The sequence below is a fragment of the Dermacentor andersoni genome, chromosome 7 (genome assembly GCF_023375885.2).
Source record: "Dermacentor andersoni chromosome 7, qqDerAnde1_hic_scaffold, whole genome shotgun sequence".
Lineage (NCBI taxonomy): Eukaryota > Metazoa > Arthropoda > Arachnida > Ixodida > Ixodidae > Dermacentor > Dermacentor andersoni.
In genome coordinates this window covers 158,005,857-158,021,824 of record NC_092820.1, presented here as the reverse complement: position 1 = coordinate 158,021,824, position 15,968 = coordinate 158,005,857, and the positions used below count along the sequence as shown (strand labels likewise).

At 46.1% G+C, this 15,968-nt stretch overlaps 1 protein-coding gene across 1 annotated transcript in view; it reads left to right on the top strand.

The window, feature by feature from the left end:
- The window catches only part of LOC126533523 (uncharacterized), a 55,529-nt gene extending 47,947 nt beyond the window's left edge, over window positions 1-7,582 (top strand). The window contains exons 21-24 of the mRNA XM_050180692.3: window positions 537-634; window positions 3,250-3,462; window positions 5,132-5,208; window positions 6,086-7,582. Coding sequence (XP_050036649.1) covers window positions 537-634; window positions 3,250-3,462; window positions 5,132-5,208; window positions 6,086-6,188 — 491 coding nt within the window. The 3' untranslated portion in view covers window positions 6,189-7,582. The remainder of the gene's footprint in view (window positions 1-536; window positions 635-3,249; window positions 3,463-5,131; window positions 5,209-6,085) is intronic.
- The last annotated feature ends 8,386 nt before the right edge of the window (window positions 7,583-15,968 follow it).

Here is a 15,968-nt window from a genome sequence, read left to right as displayed (position 1 = left end):
CTTCATGGGGGCGTCAATAATCGTAATTATGGAATGACAATGTCTCTAATGCCATCACATTACAGTTGCTTGAGTGAAGCATGTTGACCTGTGAGTTGTTGCTTTTTTTTTTATGTCATAACTGCTACTGTCTTTCGGTACTGCTCTTAATTTTTGCGAATGCATGTGATATCCTGCCAAGGTAGAGTGGGAAATATGCCCGAACTTGACAGAATACTTAGTGGCTTGTATGTAGCATTATGCGGCAAAATATAAGGTATTGTTCATTTCACAGGAAGCATGAAAGTTCAAGAGCTACGATCCTCTCTTAGATGTGTAATGCCTACATGGTTCTATTAAACACGGTGCTCAAGGCGCCAAATGATAGTGCGGTTCACTTTATCGTATGCCTGTGCTTGGTGCAATCCTACCTGTGGCTTGTTTCTCCATTGCATGAAACTAGTGAAACCTGTGGTCACCAATTAGGCATTGGTGCATTACTGCATGTGGTGATGCATATAGATTGCTTCAGAGTTTTCATTAACTGTTTGCTGCAGCTGGCCTGTACAAACCGGAGGGCCTCTGGTGGACAGAATCGACGCGGGCTGCTTTCCAGGAGAGCATGGCCTGTCTTGAGGAGAAGCGCGACCAGATGGTGAGGGCGATGGCCAGGTCACCATTGTCCAGGGTCATGCACGGCAGCTATTACTTCACTGATAAATTAATTCTGTATGTGAAACATATGTACGTGTGCATATGCACCCCTCCCTTCCCCCCCCCCCCCCCGCTAAATAACTATGATTGGATAATTAACTTTCTTTTCATATTGTAATGGTTCATATTGCAATGGCAGTATTAAAGCATGGAACTACAGGAGGCTAGAGCATTTCACGATTTTCAAAGCTTCATTAATTGTTGAGATATTCATTAGCAGAAATTCACCTTTTTCCTTTCTGACAATGGGATGGTTGCACTGCTGGTGCTGTATTAGTTTGATTGCCATCAGGTTTGAGCAGTTGACACGCTTCTTGAAACAACTGTTTATTATGTTGTTCCAGCTGGGGCCTGGCCATTCAAGACAAAATTTACAAGATTTCAGTGTGTTTTATACAAGTTCCACACAGCAGAAAGAAAGTATTTCTATTAAACAGGAAAAATTAAAGCTAACACTCATTGCAGAAACTTAGAGGATATACAGTGTGTGAGTAGGAGCACATGTGCTGCCCTCTTTTGTTGCCCCTTCCCTTTCATTTCTCCCCCACTCCCTTTTGCCTTTTCTTTTTTCATGTCTTTGCACCTCTTGCACTTTCTCCAGCTTCAGTGAGCTTCTGCTATGGACACATCCCAGTCTATCTCCACTGTGAAAAATCTGCCTTGCTGGCAACGACTTTGCTGACAGGGCTGCCCAGTCTGCCCACAAAGACACCCAGACGCGCCCAATGCCTATGGGGAGGTCAGACGCTGCCAGGGAACTTTGCCTGCTTGCACGCAAAAGATCACAGGATTTCTGGAGTTCAAGTGCCTTCAGTTGCCGTTTGCATAAGCTGGACTCCTTGCTAAGGCTACAACTGTCGTCTAGTCTTTCCCATGGCAAAACAACCTTACTGTTCCGCTTGTGCCTGGGAGTGTTGTTCACAAACTATTGTTCCTATCGTATGGGAATGGCCGAGAGCCCGATGCGCGACTCCTGTAGGTGTGGGGAAACCATTGAGCACCTATTGTGTACCTGCCCTCGCTACGACGTGCAATGCCTCTCTCTGCGGACAACTTTAAACTGACTGGACTCGAGAGCGTTCACCGAGTCAAAGATACTCGGACCGTGACCACACTCGTTACTGGCACAAAAGACTATTTGTGCACTAGTACACTACTTGGAGTGCGCCGGCTTAAGAGACCGCTTATAGTATCCATGTGCATCCTCCCATGTGCACTAAGTGCTTACTCTCTCCCTCTTCTCCTCTTTCTATTCCCCTTTCCATTATTACCAGTGTAGGGTAGCAAACCGGGCGCTCGTCTGGTTGACCTCCCTGCCTTTCCTTTGCTTGCTCTCTCTCTCTCTCTCTGCCTTGCTGGGCTATGAAGCTCAGTCGTTAGACTAGATCCTTCCTTCCAAGAGTGACCCTAGCCCACCAGAAAGCCATGCCCAACAGCTTGCAGCTATACCTGAATTGAGGAGTGGAACCATCAACCTAATCTGTAGGCATCATTTGCCGGCAGCACTATCGGCACAAAAACTAAGGAAAGTAGAAACAAGACGTGCACTGTTCCTAATTCAGTACCTGTCCAAGTAGCACTACTGCCAAACAATGAATGTCACCCAGTTTTTCATTCTGGTGCTGATCTAGGCACCTTGCCAGAAGCAGCAAAAGGGTTGCCTTTTATTTATTCAATTTTATTAAATGAACGTTTTTCTCTCACTCTACCGATTCTAATCGTTACCTTTTTTCCCCTATTGAAATCATATAAAAACAGACTGAAATTTTGTCGATTTTGTTTTGAAAAGGCCAGGTGCTGAAATATCAACATAACAAAGGTGGTAGTTACAAGAAGCTTGTTGGCTCTTGACACCTCTGATGTAGGATGTGCCTTCCTGCGAAATAGCCCACCCATCATAATAATGGATTGCCCATTGTGTTTCAACAAGACCGCGGTGGACCGCAAAAATTAATTTGGACGCATGATGCCGTGCGAGAACTCTGAACAGTTGTGCCCTTCCTCCTTGATCTCCTTTTGCTTCCTTCCTCAGCAGCGCATGCCCCTTTGGGTAGAGTATGCAGGTTTGCATCTGGGCATCGAGAGGCTGGCTTTGCTGCACAGCTCAGTTGTCTGATGGTTGAGCTTGCTGTGCACAAAGAAGTGAAAGGAACAAGAAGCCTCGCATTTTTATTTGTGTGGCTATGGTATGCTTTTTGTTGCATTGCATTTTCTTGCTGCCTTCTCAACGGACAGCCACCATACAACACCTGAAAATGAAGCACTTGTTTTGAAATTTTGCAATGCTTGCTGTTGCTCTTAGCTTCTTGTGCAGCAAACAGCCTGCAAGGAGGCAACATATTTACTGCTTATAGGGAACAGTGTTTTGGTGTAAAAGAAAGATAGTTTAGTAGGCTTCTAGAGTGGTGCAGTCTGGCAGGAAATGGCTCCCACAGTATCTGTCATAGCCTGTTCCTGTGAGCCATAGCATAAATATCTGTAGTGTTGATGCCAGTGTAAAACTTTGCGCAATTAACCTGTCACTTTTTGTTCTTCTTTTTCTGCGAATGGCTGCAGGTTTTACAACATAGAAGGATCGATCTGCACGATGTGAGCAGGCGCCTCAACTTGCAAGGCCTGAGTGACATTGAGGACAATGTAGCTGTACGTGTCTCGGTAAAGGTGTATGGCGACCGACTGTTTACAAACCGGTACCTCAACCGGGACTACAGGCTTCCTGGAGTAGAAAACTTGTCTTCCCGCCAGCTTTTCTTCATCTACCTTGCCCGGGTGAGTGAGTGTGATGAGCTGCTTTTTTAATCAATGCTGGTTGAAGAAGCAAAGTGTCGCCGTGGAGCTTCATTCCTGCTTACACGGAGAGATTCTTTTTGAATCAATAGCTTTATTTAGCTTCTTTGTCCACGTTGAACAGACTTTGGCCAATCTTGCACAATAAAAGCTGGAAGGTGTGCCTGATCATCCCTAAGAATAAAGGATGCTTTGCCGGCAGACATGCGGCTATCACGGGTGCTAATATTGCCTTATCGTTCACTCAAGGCAGCTCAATCAGTGTCACCTGAGTCTTACAGACAGGCAGTCATGTTCTAGATGAGGCTTCTCGAACGCCCAGAAATTACAGCTCACTTCAAGGCAACAACGTCGCCCCTCCTGGCCATCATGAAGAAGCCACTGATCGATGACAGTGTCATCGTTGAGAACTCCCGGAGAAAACGTCGACGGCCGATTCACAGTTTGCCATGTAGTTCCCTCATATTGTGCAACATTGGAGACACATGGGGTGTTGGGGAACAGGAGGCGGTGAACGATTCAGCATTGAAGACAACAACGTCACCTCCCCCCCGTGACTGTCACAAAGAGGCCTCTTATCGACGACAGGGTCTTTGTTGAAAACTCCTGGGGAAAATGTTGATGGCCGGTTCACAGTTTGCCATGTGGTTGCCTCATATTGTGCAATGTTGGAGACACATGTGATGTTGGGGAACGAGAGCAGGTGACCACTTCGGTGTTCGTGATTGGCTAGTGAATGCCTTTGACGAGGGAAAACAGGAAATAAACGGCATAAAAAAGTGGATCCGTACGGCTGTTAAGGAGAGAGATGCTCGGACATGCAAAGGCTCTAGCATGTAGGGTGCTCCGATAGTTGGAGCCATGTTTGTAAAACAGAACCATGTACCTTTTTTTAATATAATCCCTATTCTCATTCTTTGAACGTCGCTCGGAACCCTTGTTTCTACCTGAACCTGGCACGGCACCATCCATGGAACCTTCGTGGCCGCATGGACCCCCCCCCGCTCCCCGCTCCCTCCGACTTCACAACATAGGAGAATAAAGAGTGGAGAGGGAAAGCGCAGGTAGAGAGCAGCAGTTAGAGCGAGACACCTGACTGGTTGGTGCTCACACAGGTGATGACACATACTAGGGGAGGGGAAGGTGAGAAGGGCGAAGGCCAGCTACGAGCGCCCGATCCACAACAGACACCTCTGCGTCGAGCGCAACTGCTTGATGGATATCCATTGCAACGAAGTTGTAGCTAGGGTACTAGGCATAGTGGGGGCTGCTACAGATTTTCAACTAGGGTGCTATGATTACAAGGTACACAGCATTGTGGTACCACTTGGCATGATTGGCAACGAGGTTGCCACTTTGTGTGTCTGCTGATGTGCTCATAAGGTTTCGTGATTCATGAATGGCATGGGGATATGCAGCAGGTTGCACGAGAAAGCTATCATTAACTTTGACAATCATGGTTTCGGCCCCAGCTTTTGTCACCCCTACTTCTCGACAGCAAAAATTGCTAATCTGACAGGGGTATGACGCATTGGCTTCTTAAAAGCATTGAACTCTGAACTGAATAGACTGCACCTGTTGTACGATGAGCTCTATTGTTGGAGATCACATTAATCTACGTCTTATATGATCTTGTCTTTGTTTTTTCTAGAGTCACTGCGAGGCTCCCTCAGTTGAAAAAAGCATTGAAGACATTCGCTGCTCATACAAGAGCAAGGGAAGATACAGGTGGGTCATGTCTGGTTGAAGTACAAAAATTGCAAGCCTAATTAAGTTCATGTAGTACTAAAATCTTCTAAGCATGGAAACTTGGGCAAGTTTGCATGACTTCATGACAAGCTGCACGGCGCGATAAAACGTGGTCAAGGGGTGAAGAAAGGGCAGTCCTGTCCTTACTTCACCTTCGTGCCTATGTTTTCTTGCACAGCTTAACATGTACTAAAAATATATTAATATGTCCATTGCATTATGGATTTACAATGGGTCCCACATGGCATTTCTCTTGTCATCGGCAGCACATATACAATTAGCTCCATTGCCATCGCTAAAAGCTTGTAAAAAAGATTTTCTGCTTACTGCTGCTTTGCTTCTACCTCATAGTATATGATGTTTGCTGGCCTAACAGAACTCACTTTTATAAAATTGACTCCTGAAAAAATATATATATATACAGAGATTGTACTCTGACAGCATCATGCTACACACATGAAAGAGAGCCAGTGTAAACAAATCGTACGACGAAGCAGAACTAAATGGCTTCTCTAAAAAAAAAAAATAATAATAATATATATTACTTTCCCTCGGAGAGGGGAGATGACAAATGCGAGTTCCCTTGTGGACGTCGCAGAAGTGCCAATGGCAGCACCACCATCGGTCGCACGTAAGGCTGATAGAGTTAACAATGCAGTTGAAGGCAGATTGTCCAAGATTTGCTGGCACAGGATGCAATTGGCTCACCAAGGCAGAGGTAACCGTAGATAGCTGAGAGAGGCCATTGTCCTGCATTGAAGGTCAGTGTAGCCTCCACCTACTAACTGGAAGGCCACTTCTCAATGTAGCAGTAGCACATGGCCTTGCTGATGTACTCCTCGTTTTTGCATTCCAGGACGAACCTGGCCTTGAGCAACAACCGTGAATTCGCTGATGCATTTCAGTGTGCCTCTGGCACAGAGATGAACCCTACGACACAGTGTTCTGTCTGGAGCTGAAGGGTCATGTCCATTACTTATTTTTATAAGTCTAGCTAGGTATAATAAAATATGCACGTGCTCTGTTGTACAGATGCCATAGCCAGCAATTTATATATGCTCTCTCATTTGTTTGCTTAGCTTTCATGTTGACATTTTTTCATGGCCAACAGCTGTGAAAAAAGGCAGTTGATGTCGCTGTGATTTGTATAGGAAGCAAAGATGTGCTCAAGAAACTTGTGGACCCCATTTTGCATTGTAGGCAGCTGGTATATTTGGGCCATCTACGTTTTATTGTAAGTAGAGGTGTGCGAATAGTGATCTTTGTGGCCAAATTGAATATGAACTGAATAGTGGCAGAAGCGAATCAAATATTGAATACTTTTTTAAATAGTTTTTGAATAATGAACAGCCATTATCATAATTGATATAAAACGATGTTCACATCCCTTGTATTTGCAAGTTTCTGTCATCACATAGTATGTTATGAAGTGTTGTTTATTAAAAGCACAGATGGAGCATGAGAAGCAAGCAGGTAGTTTCTCCACATGCACAGGTCTGCTCAGAGAAAGCGAATGATCTCTGTACAGCCTGTAATTATAGTATGGCTACGTAAATAATGTAGCCTGCTCCACTACGCAAATTTTCATGTTTTATGTCTGTAATATGACGGTGGAGGGGGGAAATTTGTCATACTTTTGCTCCAATTTTATGTTTATTCAGTTCAGGTTCTGAATTACTTGAGAAGTATTCTAAAGATATTGGCATCAATGAATAGTGACTATTCGATTCAAAGACTGAACTGAGTAAGACACTGTTCGATTCATTCATCAAAAGTTTCGAATAATCTCACACCCCTAGTTAGTTGTAAGTGGTGGCAAAGTCCAGTGGCAGGTGGCCCACAAAGCAGCATGTCGTCTGTCTGGCCCTGTAGCCTGCAGCATTCTGAGCTCGCGCCTAGCCGATCATCATCTTCCTTGGCTGCATTCACAAGCTTCCGCTACCAGCACCCCTAATAAAGCTCCTTTCAGCACAGCATGATAAACAAGGAAAAAAAAGGAACATGTCACGAATAGCGTTAAAAGACGTGCAAAAAACGATGTTATGGCAGCAGTGGTAACAGCACTGCTACAGCCTTATTAGGAAAGTGCACATCTGTTTGTGTGCTTGGCAAGGGATATCCGTGTTGAAAAAACTGGCATCCGTGTCCACAAGAACTGACAAGCTCCCGGGATTGCTGCTTTCAAACATTGGCAAAACTGTGACAAAAGGGGCAGCGTAGGGCTGAGACTGTTGTCAAAGCCTTCACATTGAGAGGGGATTGTGTTTACACTAGTTGAATATGGCTAAGGTTGTACAATAAAAGTAATATACGAGATATGTGTTGCAGTTTATTGCTTGTGAATGGATGAAGCACAAATAATGTTTTGCAGTCTTGAAGTAGTTTTCATGCCAGTGTCTCAAGCTAGCCTATTATCTGAAATTACTTGTATGATATAGTACAAAGTATGCAAACATAAAAATTTTCAAATAGGAATAGAATACAAATACTTTGCTTTGAATATCGAATCAGTTGTTGAATAATGATATGCACATGCATTTATTAGCAAGTTTGATTAGTTTAAGATGTTGAGACATTGCAATTACTGTCAGTGGTAAAAAATTAGACTGTAGTGTAGTAAGCTGTTATACTAAAAGAGTTGACTAGGCGCGGTCGACCAAAGGGAGTAGTGCGGCCATGACCGGAGTAGTGGCGCCACACGCCGGGAAGACGTCATGGCCGCGTCACGGTGATGCCTCCCTTACAGGGGAAGGCTAATTGTTCTGCAGGCACCCCTAATGAAGTTGCTTTGCTCACTCACTCACTCATGTTAACGTGGAAAGTTGAGCCCCGCTAGCTCTCTGTTCTTGCCAACTTGTGCTTTATTATACATCATCAAGTGCCCGTAAACACTGAGGCATTTGACCCTGTGCCAGCCGTCACTCATTGTATTTGCTGTCAAGCGATCAGCCCAGGATTTGCATGGTGCTACAAAAGTAACAAATGAACAAGGCAAAAGCTGCACTCACATCCCACCAAAACGAAGTGGTTTTTTAATGTTTGTTATAATCGTTGCTTAGAAAAGAACTGCAATAACATTATCTTTTATTTTTCCTATGTTTTGTGCCACATGCAGGAAAAACTTCTGCAGCGCAATTTGTGCATCAAGCACCCCTTCTGTTGTTTTGCTTCTGAATGATTGACTCACTGTGGTTGATATTGCATTTGCATAAACATAGTGGAACGATCAATATAATGTCAGGTATACAGCACCTTCCATTGCACCAAAAGGTTGTTTTGATTATAACTCCAAGTATAAGCTGTGGGGATGCGCGACTCTCACGCATCCCCTGATATGCTGTTTTCCCGCACGGCTCGCGTGGCCTGGCGCCCGCGGCAGTCGGAGTGGTACAAGCGCGGTGCGAGAGATTGCGCGAGTGTCGCGCCGCGGCGGGGTTACTCGGGCGCCGAGAGACAAGGCGCGTCTTCTTTGGGTTCGGGAAGCAAGCGGGACGGACGTGCCGCGCGTGCGCCGACCCATGCTTCTGCGAGACCGTCTCGCGTGGCCGCCTTGGACACCGTTCGCGTGACAGTACGCGCGAACGACCAGGCGTTGGGATCCAGCGTGGGGCGAACATATTCGCTCGCTATCAGGTCGCGGTAAGTCGGACTTCTAGATTTGTCGCGCGCCCATCGGCATGTTTTGTGGATAGCAACTCGGCTAGCAGGCATTGATCTATGGAAGGTGCAATAAATGCCCTTGTGATTGTTTGCACTACTGTGTTGTCGTTCCTTTGTCCCAAGAGTACGGAGGAGAACCCCATATCTCCCACAAAGCATGTGTAATACTTTCGTACTCGTATTGATTGACACCTTTTAGCATACCGCGATGCACGTGCTCAGGCATCGAGGCAAATTGTGGAACGCCCATCGCCTGCGAGATCAGGGAAAGGTGGGAGGGTTATTGCAGCGAAGCTTTCTTTGCCACTTCTCCCGACATCCCGGGCGCTGCTTTATGGTTTTCTTGCCACGCGCGCTGCTGAGTTTCTTGAAACACCACCAGATGGCGCTCGGCTCCGCGCATCCCAGCCGGCAGTTTGCACGTATTGCGCGTACTCTGCTTGCTTTCCTATGCGACAAAAATGCAGGTGCCGGGGGTGCAGGTCGCGTGCTGGGCTGTGATAGTGTAAACATTACAATCGTCCGTAGCCTGAAGAGAGCGCTTTGAACTGGCGTCTCAACAGTGTGCCGGCCACGTATGCAGAAGGAGCCCGTAAACACGCGCTAGCAGAATGGCTCCAAAACGTGCACTCAGCGTTGAGGACACCCAGGCCCGAAAGAAGCGTCGCGCGGAACGGGAGTTTCTTCGCTAGGCAGCGAAACGTGGCGCAGACCGCGAATGTATGTATACAATGTATACGTACAATTATAATTCATTGGGTTACCTACAGCCCCATAATTCAATTAAGGTTTAACACACCGATAACATATTGTCGATGGTTTTTCAACTTCAAATTTTGCCGCGCTTGGAGCGCTTCTGGACAGCTACCACCATCCAGCGCCTGAAAGAGCAACTATTTTTCTAGTTTCGCTTTCGTGTTGTTTTTTTTTTTTCTTTTTTTGATTGCGGCGGGGTTGGGGAGGGGGGATTTTCAAAGCGCACTTTAGCCGCACGTATTTTTTCTTTCCTCCATGGCCGCGCATGACGAGCGCTCGTAGCCTCCGACATGGAGCTGACGTCGCGCGTAGCTGCCCTTCGGAAACAGCGAATTTCCACGTATTCAGACAAGTCTGAGCCAGAATTTTGCTATGGTGGTAGCAGCATCGACTCGGAAGATGATTTCGATACATCTCACGTTAGCACGGACGGCGAAAGTGTGCCGAATAGCCCCGGTACATCAACAGGTATCCGCCTGTAAGTTCCGTTTTCTACTCCGAACCGTTTTGTCGCGTCCGCGCTCAGATCTAAAGGTTTCCGCTGTGTTCTAAAGGTCACAGTTACCATCTGCGCGGTGTCAAAAGTCGTTTGGGCAGGATCATTTGCCGGAGGCGGCGCAAAGAATGGAGCCGAGTGGAACTGTGCGCGAGAAGCCTGCCGAGAAGACGCGAGAAGACGGCACTGAGAAGGATCCGCTTTGCCGTGTAGCGGTACTGCGCGGTGGTTTGCGTGGTGGCACGATAGCCACTTAACATTTTCCTTTGTGTATGAAGAACTTCTGAAGATAGAAAAAACATATTTGCAGGAATGTTGTAGATGGCATTTTTCTTCAAAATGTGTATTTCGAAATTTCTTTTTTCTGTTCGCGTGGTACAAAGCAGCATCGATATCTTTTTTCCGAAGTTTTTTCGATTTCGTTTGGGAATTTTTATTCAATAATTTTTTTTCAGAGAATTGGTAATAAATGCTTGCTTGAAAACAATGCGATTAGGAAGCGCATTCCTTATTCTACAAATTGATACCATTACATTCTAAAATCAAGCATTTGCTGTAGCAGAAAAAAAAATCGTTTACTAGGCCAAAAAGCTGTCAATTTTCCAGCGGGCACGAAAGTGTTTACACTACTACCACGATGCGATCTGTCACGTGAGGAGTGATAATGCTCAACCCTCGCAGAGATTATGAACAGTGACGCACAACAACGCCTCAAGCAAACGCGTCTCCCTGTGTGTTCTGTGGACCATGCAGACAAACAGCAGCGATGCACGAAAGGCAACGTTTTACATCAACTCGCCACTCTCGTATTGGACCAAACGTTGAAGAAATTACACATTCGCCGCCAACGTCACCGCTAATAATCGTCAGTCAAAGCAAACAGTCTACAAAGCTTCGCTTACATCCGATTCCCACAGTGCGTGGGATCCGCCAATTTTATAAACCATGTCGATGGGAAGAATTTAGCGATAGACATGATAGGAAACAGGAAGAAGGAAGAGCCGTATCTCTCCGTATCTCCGCCACCCGGGAGCGCTTCCCTGCACAAACAAAGACTACTTGTACTAGAGGCACGAGAACTGGGAACAGTGGCTTTACTGCGCCTTGCGGCCGTTAATCTCTAGGTATATAGTGCCTGAAGGTTTCTTCTAAGTGTCCATATGGTTGACACGTCCTGCTGCTGAAGTTCTGATTGGCTGGGCCGGAATGCACATGAGGAGGAAACGGGCGCCCCTCAGCCAGTCAGCAAGCACATCAGCAGCAGACGAAATTGACATGCCCGCTAGGTGGACACTTGCAGAATACCTTTCTGTACTACAAGTACCGGCTCTCAATCTGGCGTGTATTGCGGTAGCGGACGGGTCACGTTCTCTCCTGAAATGTTGAGCTAAACGAGGCAACTTCTTTATGCTTAGTGACACTAAGGACCAAGTAATGATTGATGTGTAGGCAGTGTTCAAAAATGGGTGGGTAATTGGGGCTTTGGCAATAAAAACGCAAGCCCTCTAGAGCGTTGTGAGTTTGTCTTACGAGACCGTTGCCCCGACAGAAATACAAATGCCACCGAGATCAAATTTAGCCAAAATTGGTGGCCCGCTATATGGCATATCTCCGTGCGAAGTTTAGTGTGGTTGGATCGAACACAGCTTTTCTTTAAAAAAAAAAATATCTTAATAAAATGTTAGAAAGTGTGATACGGCCGCTATAACATATATGCTTCCCTGCACAGCTGTAGGTTACAACAGGGTTGTGTTTCGTGGAAACGGGGGTCGTGCTAATGTGACACAATATTTTCTTCCTGGCCTGATTAGAAGTGTTGCAAATAATTACTGAACCCTGATTATTTTTTTTTCTTGTATATCTTCGTGCGCCATACGGCGTTCCTGTTTCTACGATGTTTTCAGTCACTAACTAATCACTAAGCTAGCTAAACCTAACTAACTAAACACTAACTAAACAAAACGCCTCGTTTATGGGACAAAAATAAAGGGTACACCACGGGTAAGGCCAAGTTCAAAGTGAGGGGACTGATTACGACCTTTGTAGTAAATTACGCAGGCAAGTGATCCGGAGCTTTTTGAATGTGTTTTACGAATAAAGCAGAATTTCCGCCGCTGTCCTGCATGAGAACTGCGAACCCAACAGCGATCAAATCTAGCAGAAATGAAGTGGTGGGGGGCGGGGGGGCGGGGGGTGCGCTTTGGTCGATGTTGCGGCGAAGTAAACTGTGTTAATGGATTACTGGCATTGTAAAAATTCCTTAACAATAAGTGCTCGAAAACGTTACATGCGAGCAAGGTTTCAAAGGGGGCAGTCATGTATAGTGAACGCCTTAAAGTATGTGATATAATTACAGGTACTGAAAGTTATTGCAACTGCTCCAAAAACAACTACGTCGCTCAAGTTGTGTTGTAAATATGGAGGGCCTCACACATCTCCTGTCTTTCCTTTTTTGTGTGAATATTGCAAGTCTTTTATGTTGATTGTACTCTGTTATGTACAACCTCGACAATACGATCTCACTAGCGACAAATTTTCGAAGTAGACTTAGAGCACCAAGTATTATTCCTTGTTTAAATATTAAAATTGTTTGTAGCAAATCTGTACTTTTTGTGTGCGTTGTACAGTTGCTACTGTGCGGGGTCAGGGACCGTTGTCAGGCGCTCATTGCCCTTCGTCCCTGCATCTTTGGAGATCTGAGATTTTATGATTTCAAGGAATAAATTCAAATAATTTTCCCGTCCCCCATGGTTCACCGTGTGTGAATAATAACCAGGTATGTGGCTGCTAATTACGCACCTGTTACAGGCGTATGCTTTATTTCTGTTATTTCTGTTAATGTTTCTGTTTTTGGCCGGAACGTCGAAATAATTTTGCTGTTATTTAACGCGGACTCAGAATAACAAAGAACCCTGTTATTCAGAGGCAGAGAACTGTGATGTCTTACATACATACATACATACATACATACATACATACATACATACATACACACACACATACATACATACTAAAGCTGTATATTTCTGTGTTGTCAATCTGAAGAATGTCGCAATTTAGCCCGAAAGGCGAAGCATTGATGGCGATACCAAATTATTAGACAGCTACACGAAGTAGGGAAAGTAGTTGTAAACTTGTAAACATTCGCTTACTAAGTAAATTAACAAGCATGGTGTCTCGCGCGCACGAGCAAACATAAACACATCTCACTCGATGATCGCGGGCACTCGCTGTCAAAACGCTGGCGTGAAGAAGCGTGGCAGCAGCAGCGAGCGAATCGCCCTTCCTGCTGCCTCTATCTTCAACGTGACCGAAGCGCCGAGAACACAGCGCACACGAAGACAGCCCTCGGCGCGCACTGTACCCACAGCAGATTCTAGAGCGGCACTATACTCAGCCACCGCCGTATTATGGTGGCTAGCCACCATAGCCGTATTACGCTCCCCTCCACCCCTTGCTGCCTTGTAGGCATGGAGGAAGGAAACTGAGGAGAGGCCCTACCCCCTCCGCGCGCTAGGAGAAAAGTGTGGAGGAAATGACGTAGTAGTATGTCCTCTTTTCTGCTGTTTTTTTTTATTTCTTTGCTGTAGCGGCCACGCCTTTCGGGCCACAATGGCGGCTTTGTTATGGTTCTGTGCGTTCACACGTGCTGCTCCGTAGGTTTCGTACCGTGGCAAAGGCGCCGTGCGGGCAGGTTTGCGTTGGTCTCCGTGTTTTGTTGCGCTGCGTTATCTGGACCGTGCTCTACCGGGTGTTGCTGTGGCCAGGTGGGACAGGAGGAACTAAAGTTCGTGAAATGAGCGCACATGCAACGCTGTACGCAATGTACCGCGCCACGGGAGTGGCTACGGACGAAGGAATATCCGCGGGAAATTTTGCCCTCTTTGGCGGAATCATGCTAACGTGCTAACGATTGCTTAGTATTGCTGCGGCGCGCGCGGGCCCGAGCAGCACGGTTGCGCGCAGCGCGGCGTGGTTTCGCGAGAAATGTAAACAAGAGAGGAGAGCTAGCCCGATAGGCGGAGCAACGCCATGAGCAACGCCAACTTCCGGCTTCACTTTAGCTTCACAAAGAGTGACGTCAGGGCCTCTCCTTAGTTTCCTTCCTCCGTGCTTGTAGGCGATGGAAGACGGTGCGCTTCTTCCCACCTTCCTCCCCTGGGCACGCGGCCGGGATGTTACTCTAAAGAAACGAGATGGCGCTTTCGGCGGTGCCCCCGCCCCCTTTTTTTTGTTTTTGATGTAACGGTGCAGTACTGGCTATGGAGCAAAACTTGCACCTACCCGATACAAAGGGGGAAAGCCATATCATCCTCATCATCATCGGCAGAACGGTGCCTGAGCGAAAGCGCACGCACGTGAAACCATTACCGCTTCTGCCCTGCTTCTGCGCGATGAGCTGTTGGAAGTGCAAGTGGGTTTTCGCTAACGCACAGTGATCCTTCCATGCTGCACAACCTGGAGCGGTGTAGTGAAGACGTGTGTAGTAGTGAAACAGTGATTGGCATATTAAGGAATGGAATGAATCTGTGTGACCAAGTTCGCGGACCGCTGCTACATAAGGACTGCCTGTGTTGCCGGCCATTCACGATGCACGGCTTTCCTCGAGGATAAAAGAAAAAAAAAAGACATTCGCTCATCTGCCAGCGTAGTATCGCTAATCTCGAAGGAAAGGACTTCAACCGCGGTACGTCTGCAAGAGTGAGTACCGTTCGTTGCACAATGACAAAGGAAGTAGCGCATGATTTTTTTCTCGCGTGATTATCCGCCCACACTTGCACGCAACGTTACGCTCACTCCATCGCCAAAGCGAAGCGGGAAATACTCGAAGCTTCAGCATGTCGTCCCCAGTTCGAGTGCATCAGCATACCTTCAATTGCGCTGACTGCATGGCAGGAAATTACATTGATGAAACTAAACAAAACCAGTAAGCGGTACTGTTTGGAAACCAAAATGTGTATATACGTCTCACGTCTTCTTTTATTTATTTGTTATTTATTAATTATTAATATTCTTTTTCTTTTGCTTAATCTTTGTGGACGTATACCGTGTGTCCCAGCTAATGTTAGCCAAGCTGTCCAAAGAGGAAAATTATTAACGAATCGCGGTGCGAAATACGACTATATAAGACCTGCGGTGTCCGGTCATCAGATCTCTGACCACTGAACACCGTAAGTCTTAAAATCATACCTTCCACCGCATCTTTACATCATATATCTCTCTCTCATTTTCTTTGAACAGCATGGCTACGCTAGCTGGGATACTCTATCTTTGCCTTGTACATGTTTAAATGTAAAATTAAATTATGGGGTTTTACGTAACAAAGACAAAACCGCGATATGATTATGAGGAATGGCCGTAGCGGAGGGCACACCGCATTAACTTTGTGGGGTTCCTTAACGTACACCTAGACCTATAGGTACACGAGCGTTTTTTGCATTTGGCTCCCAGCGAAATGCTGCCGCCGTACTCAGAATCGAGCACATCTACAAACACGGTGGTGAATAATGTGTTAGCGTGGCTTCTGTGTCTCAACATTGCAGTGCATTATACGCCGCTTATCGAAATGCACGATAGTCCGGAGACAGCATAGTCGCCACTCATGAATCCGCGCTTTTACATTTTCGACGCAAGTTATCTTTCCTACATGCCGCAGTTGATATATGCCATAAAGAACGGTTGCTATTGCCGGCGCTGTGCCAGTCGTTTATAAACTACACGTCCCGTCTTATGCGCATGTTCGATTGCCTTCAACATGCATCCAACCAGAGAATTGTTCTGCACACTCCTCAGCACACTCCTCATGAAATGTGTCCTCATAGAAGAG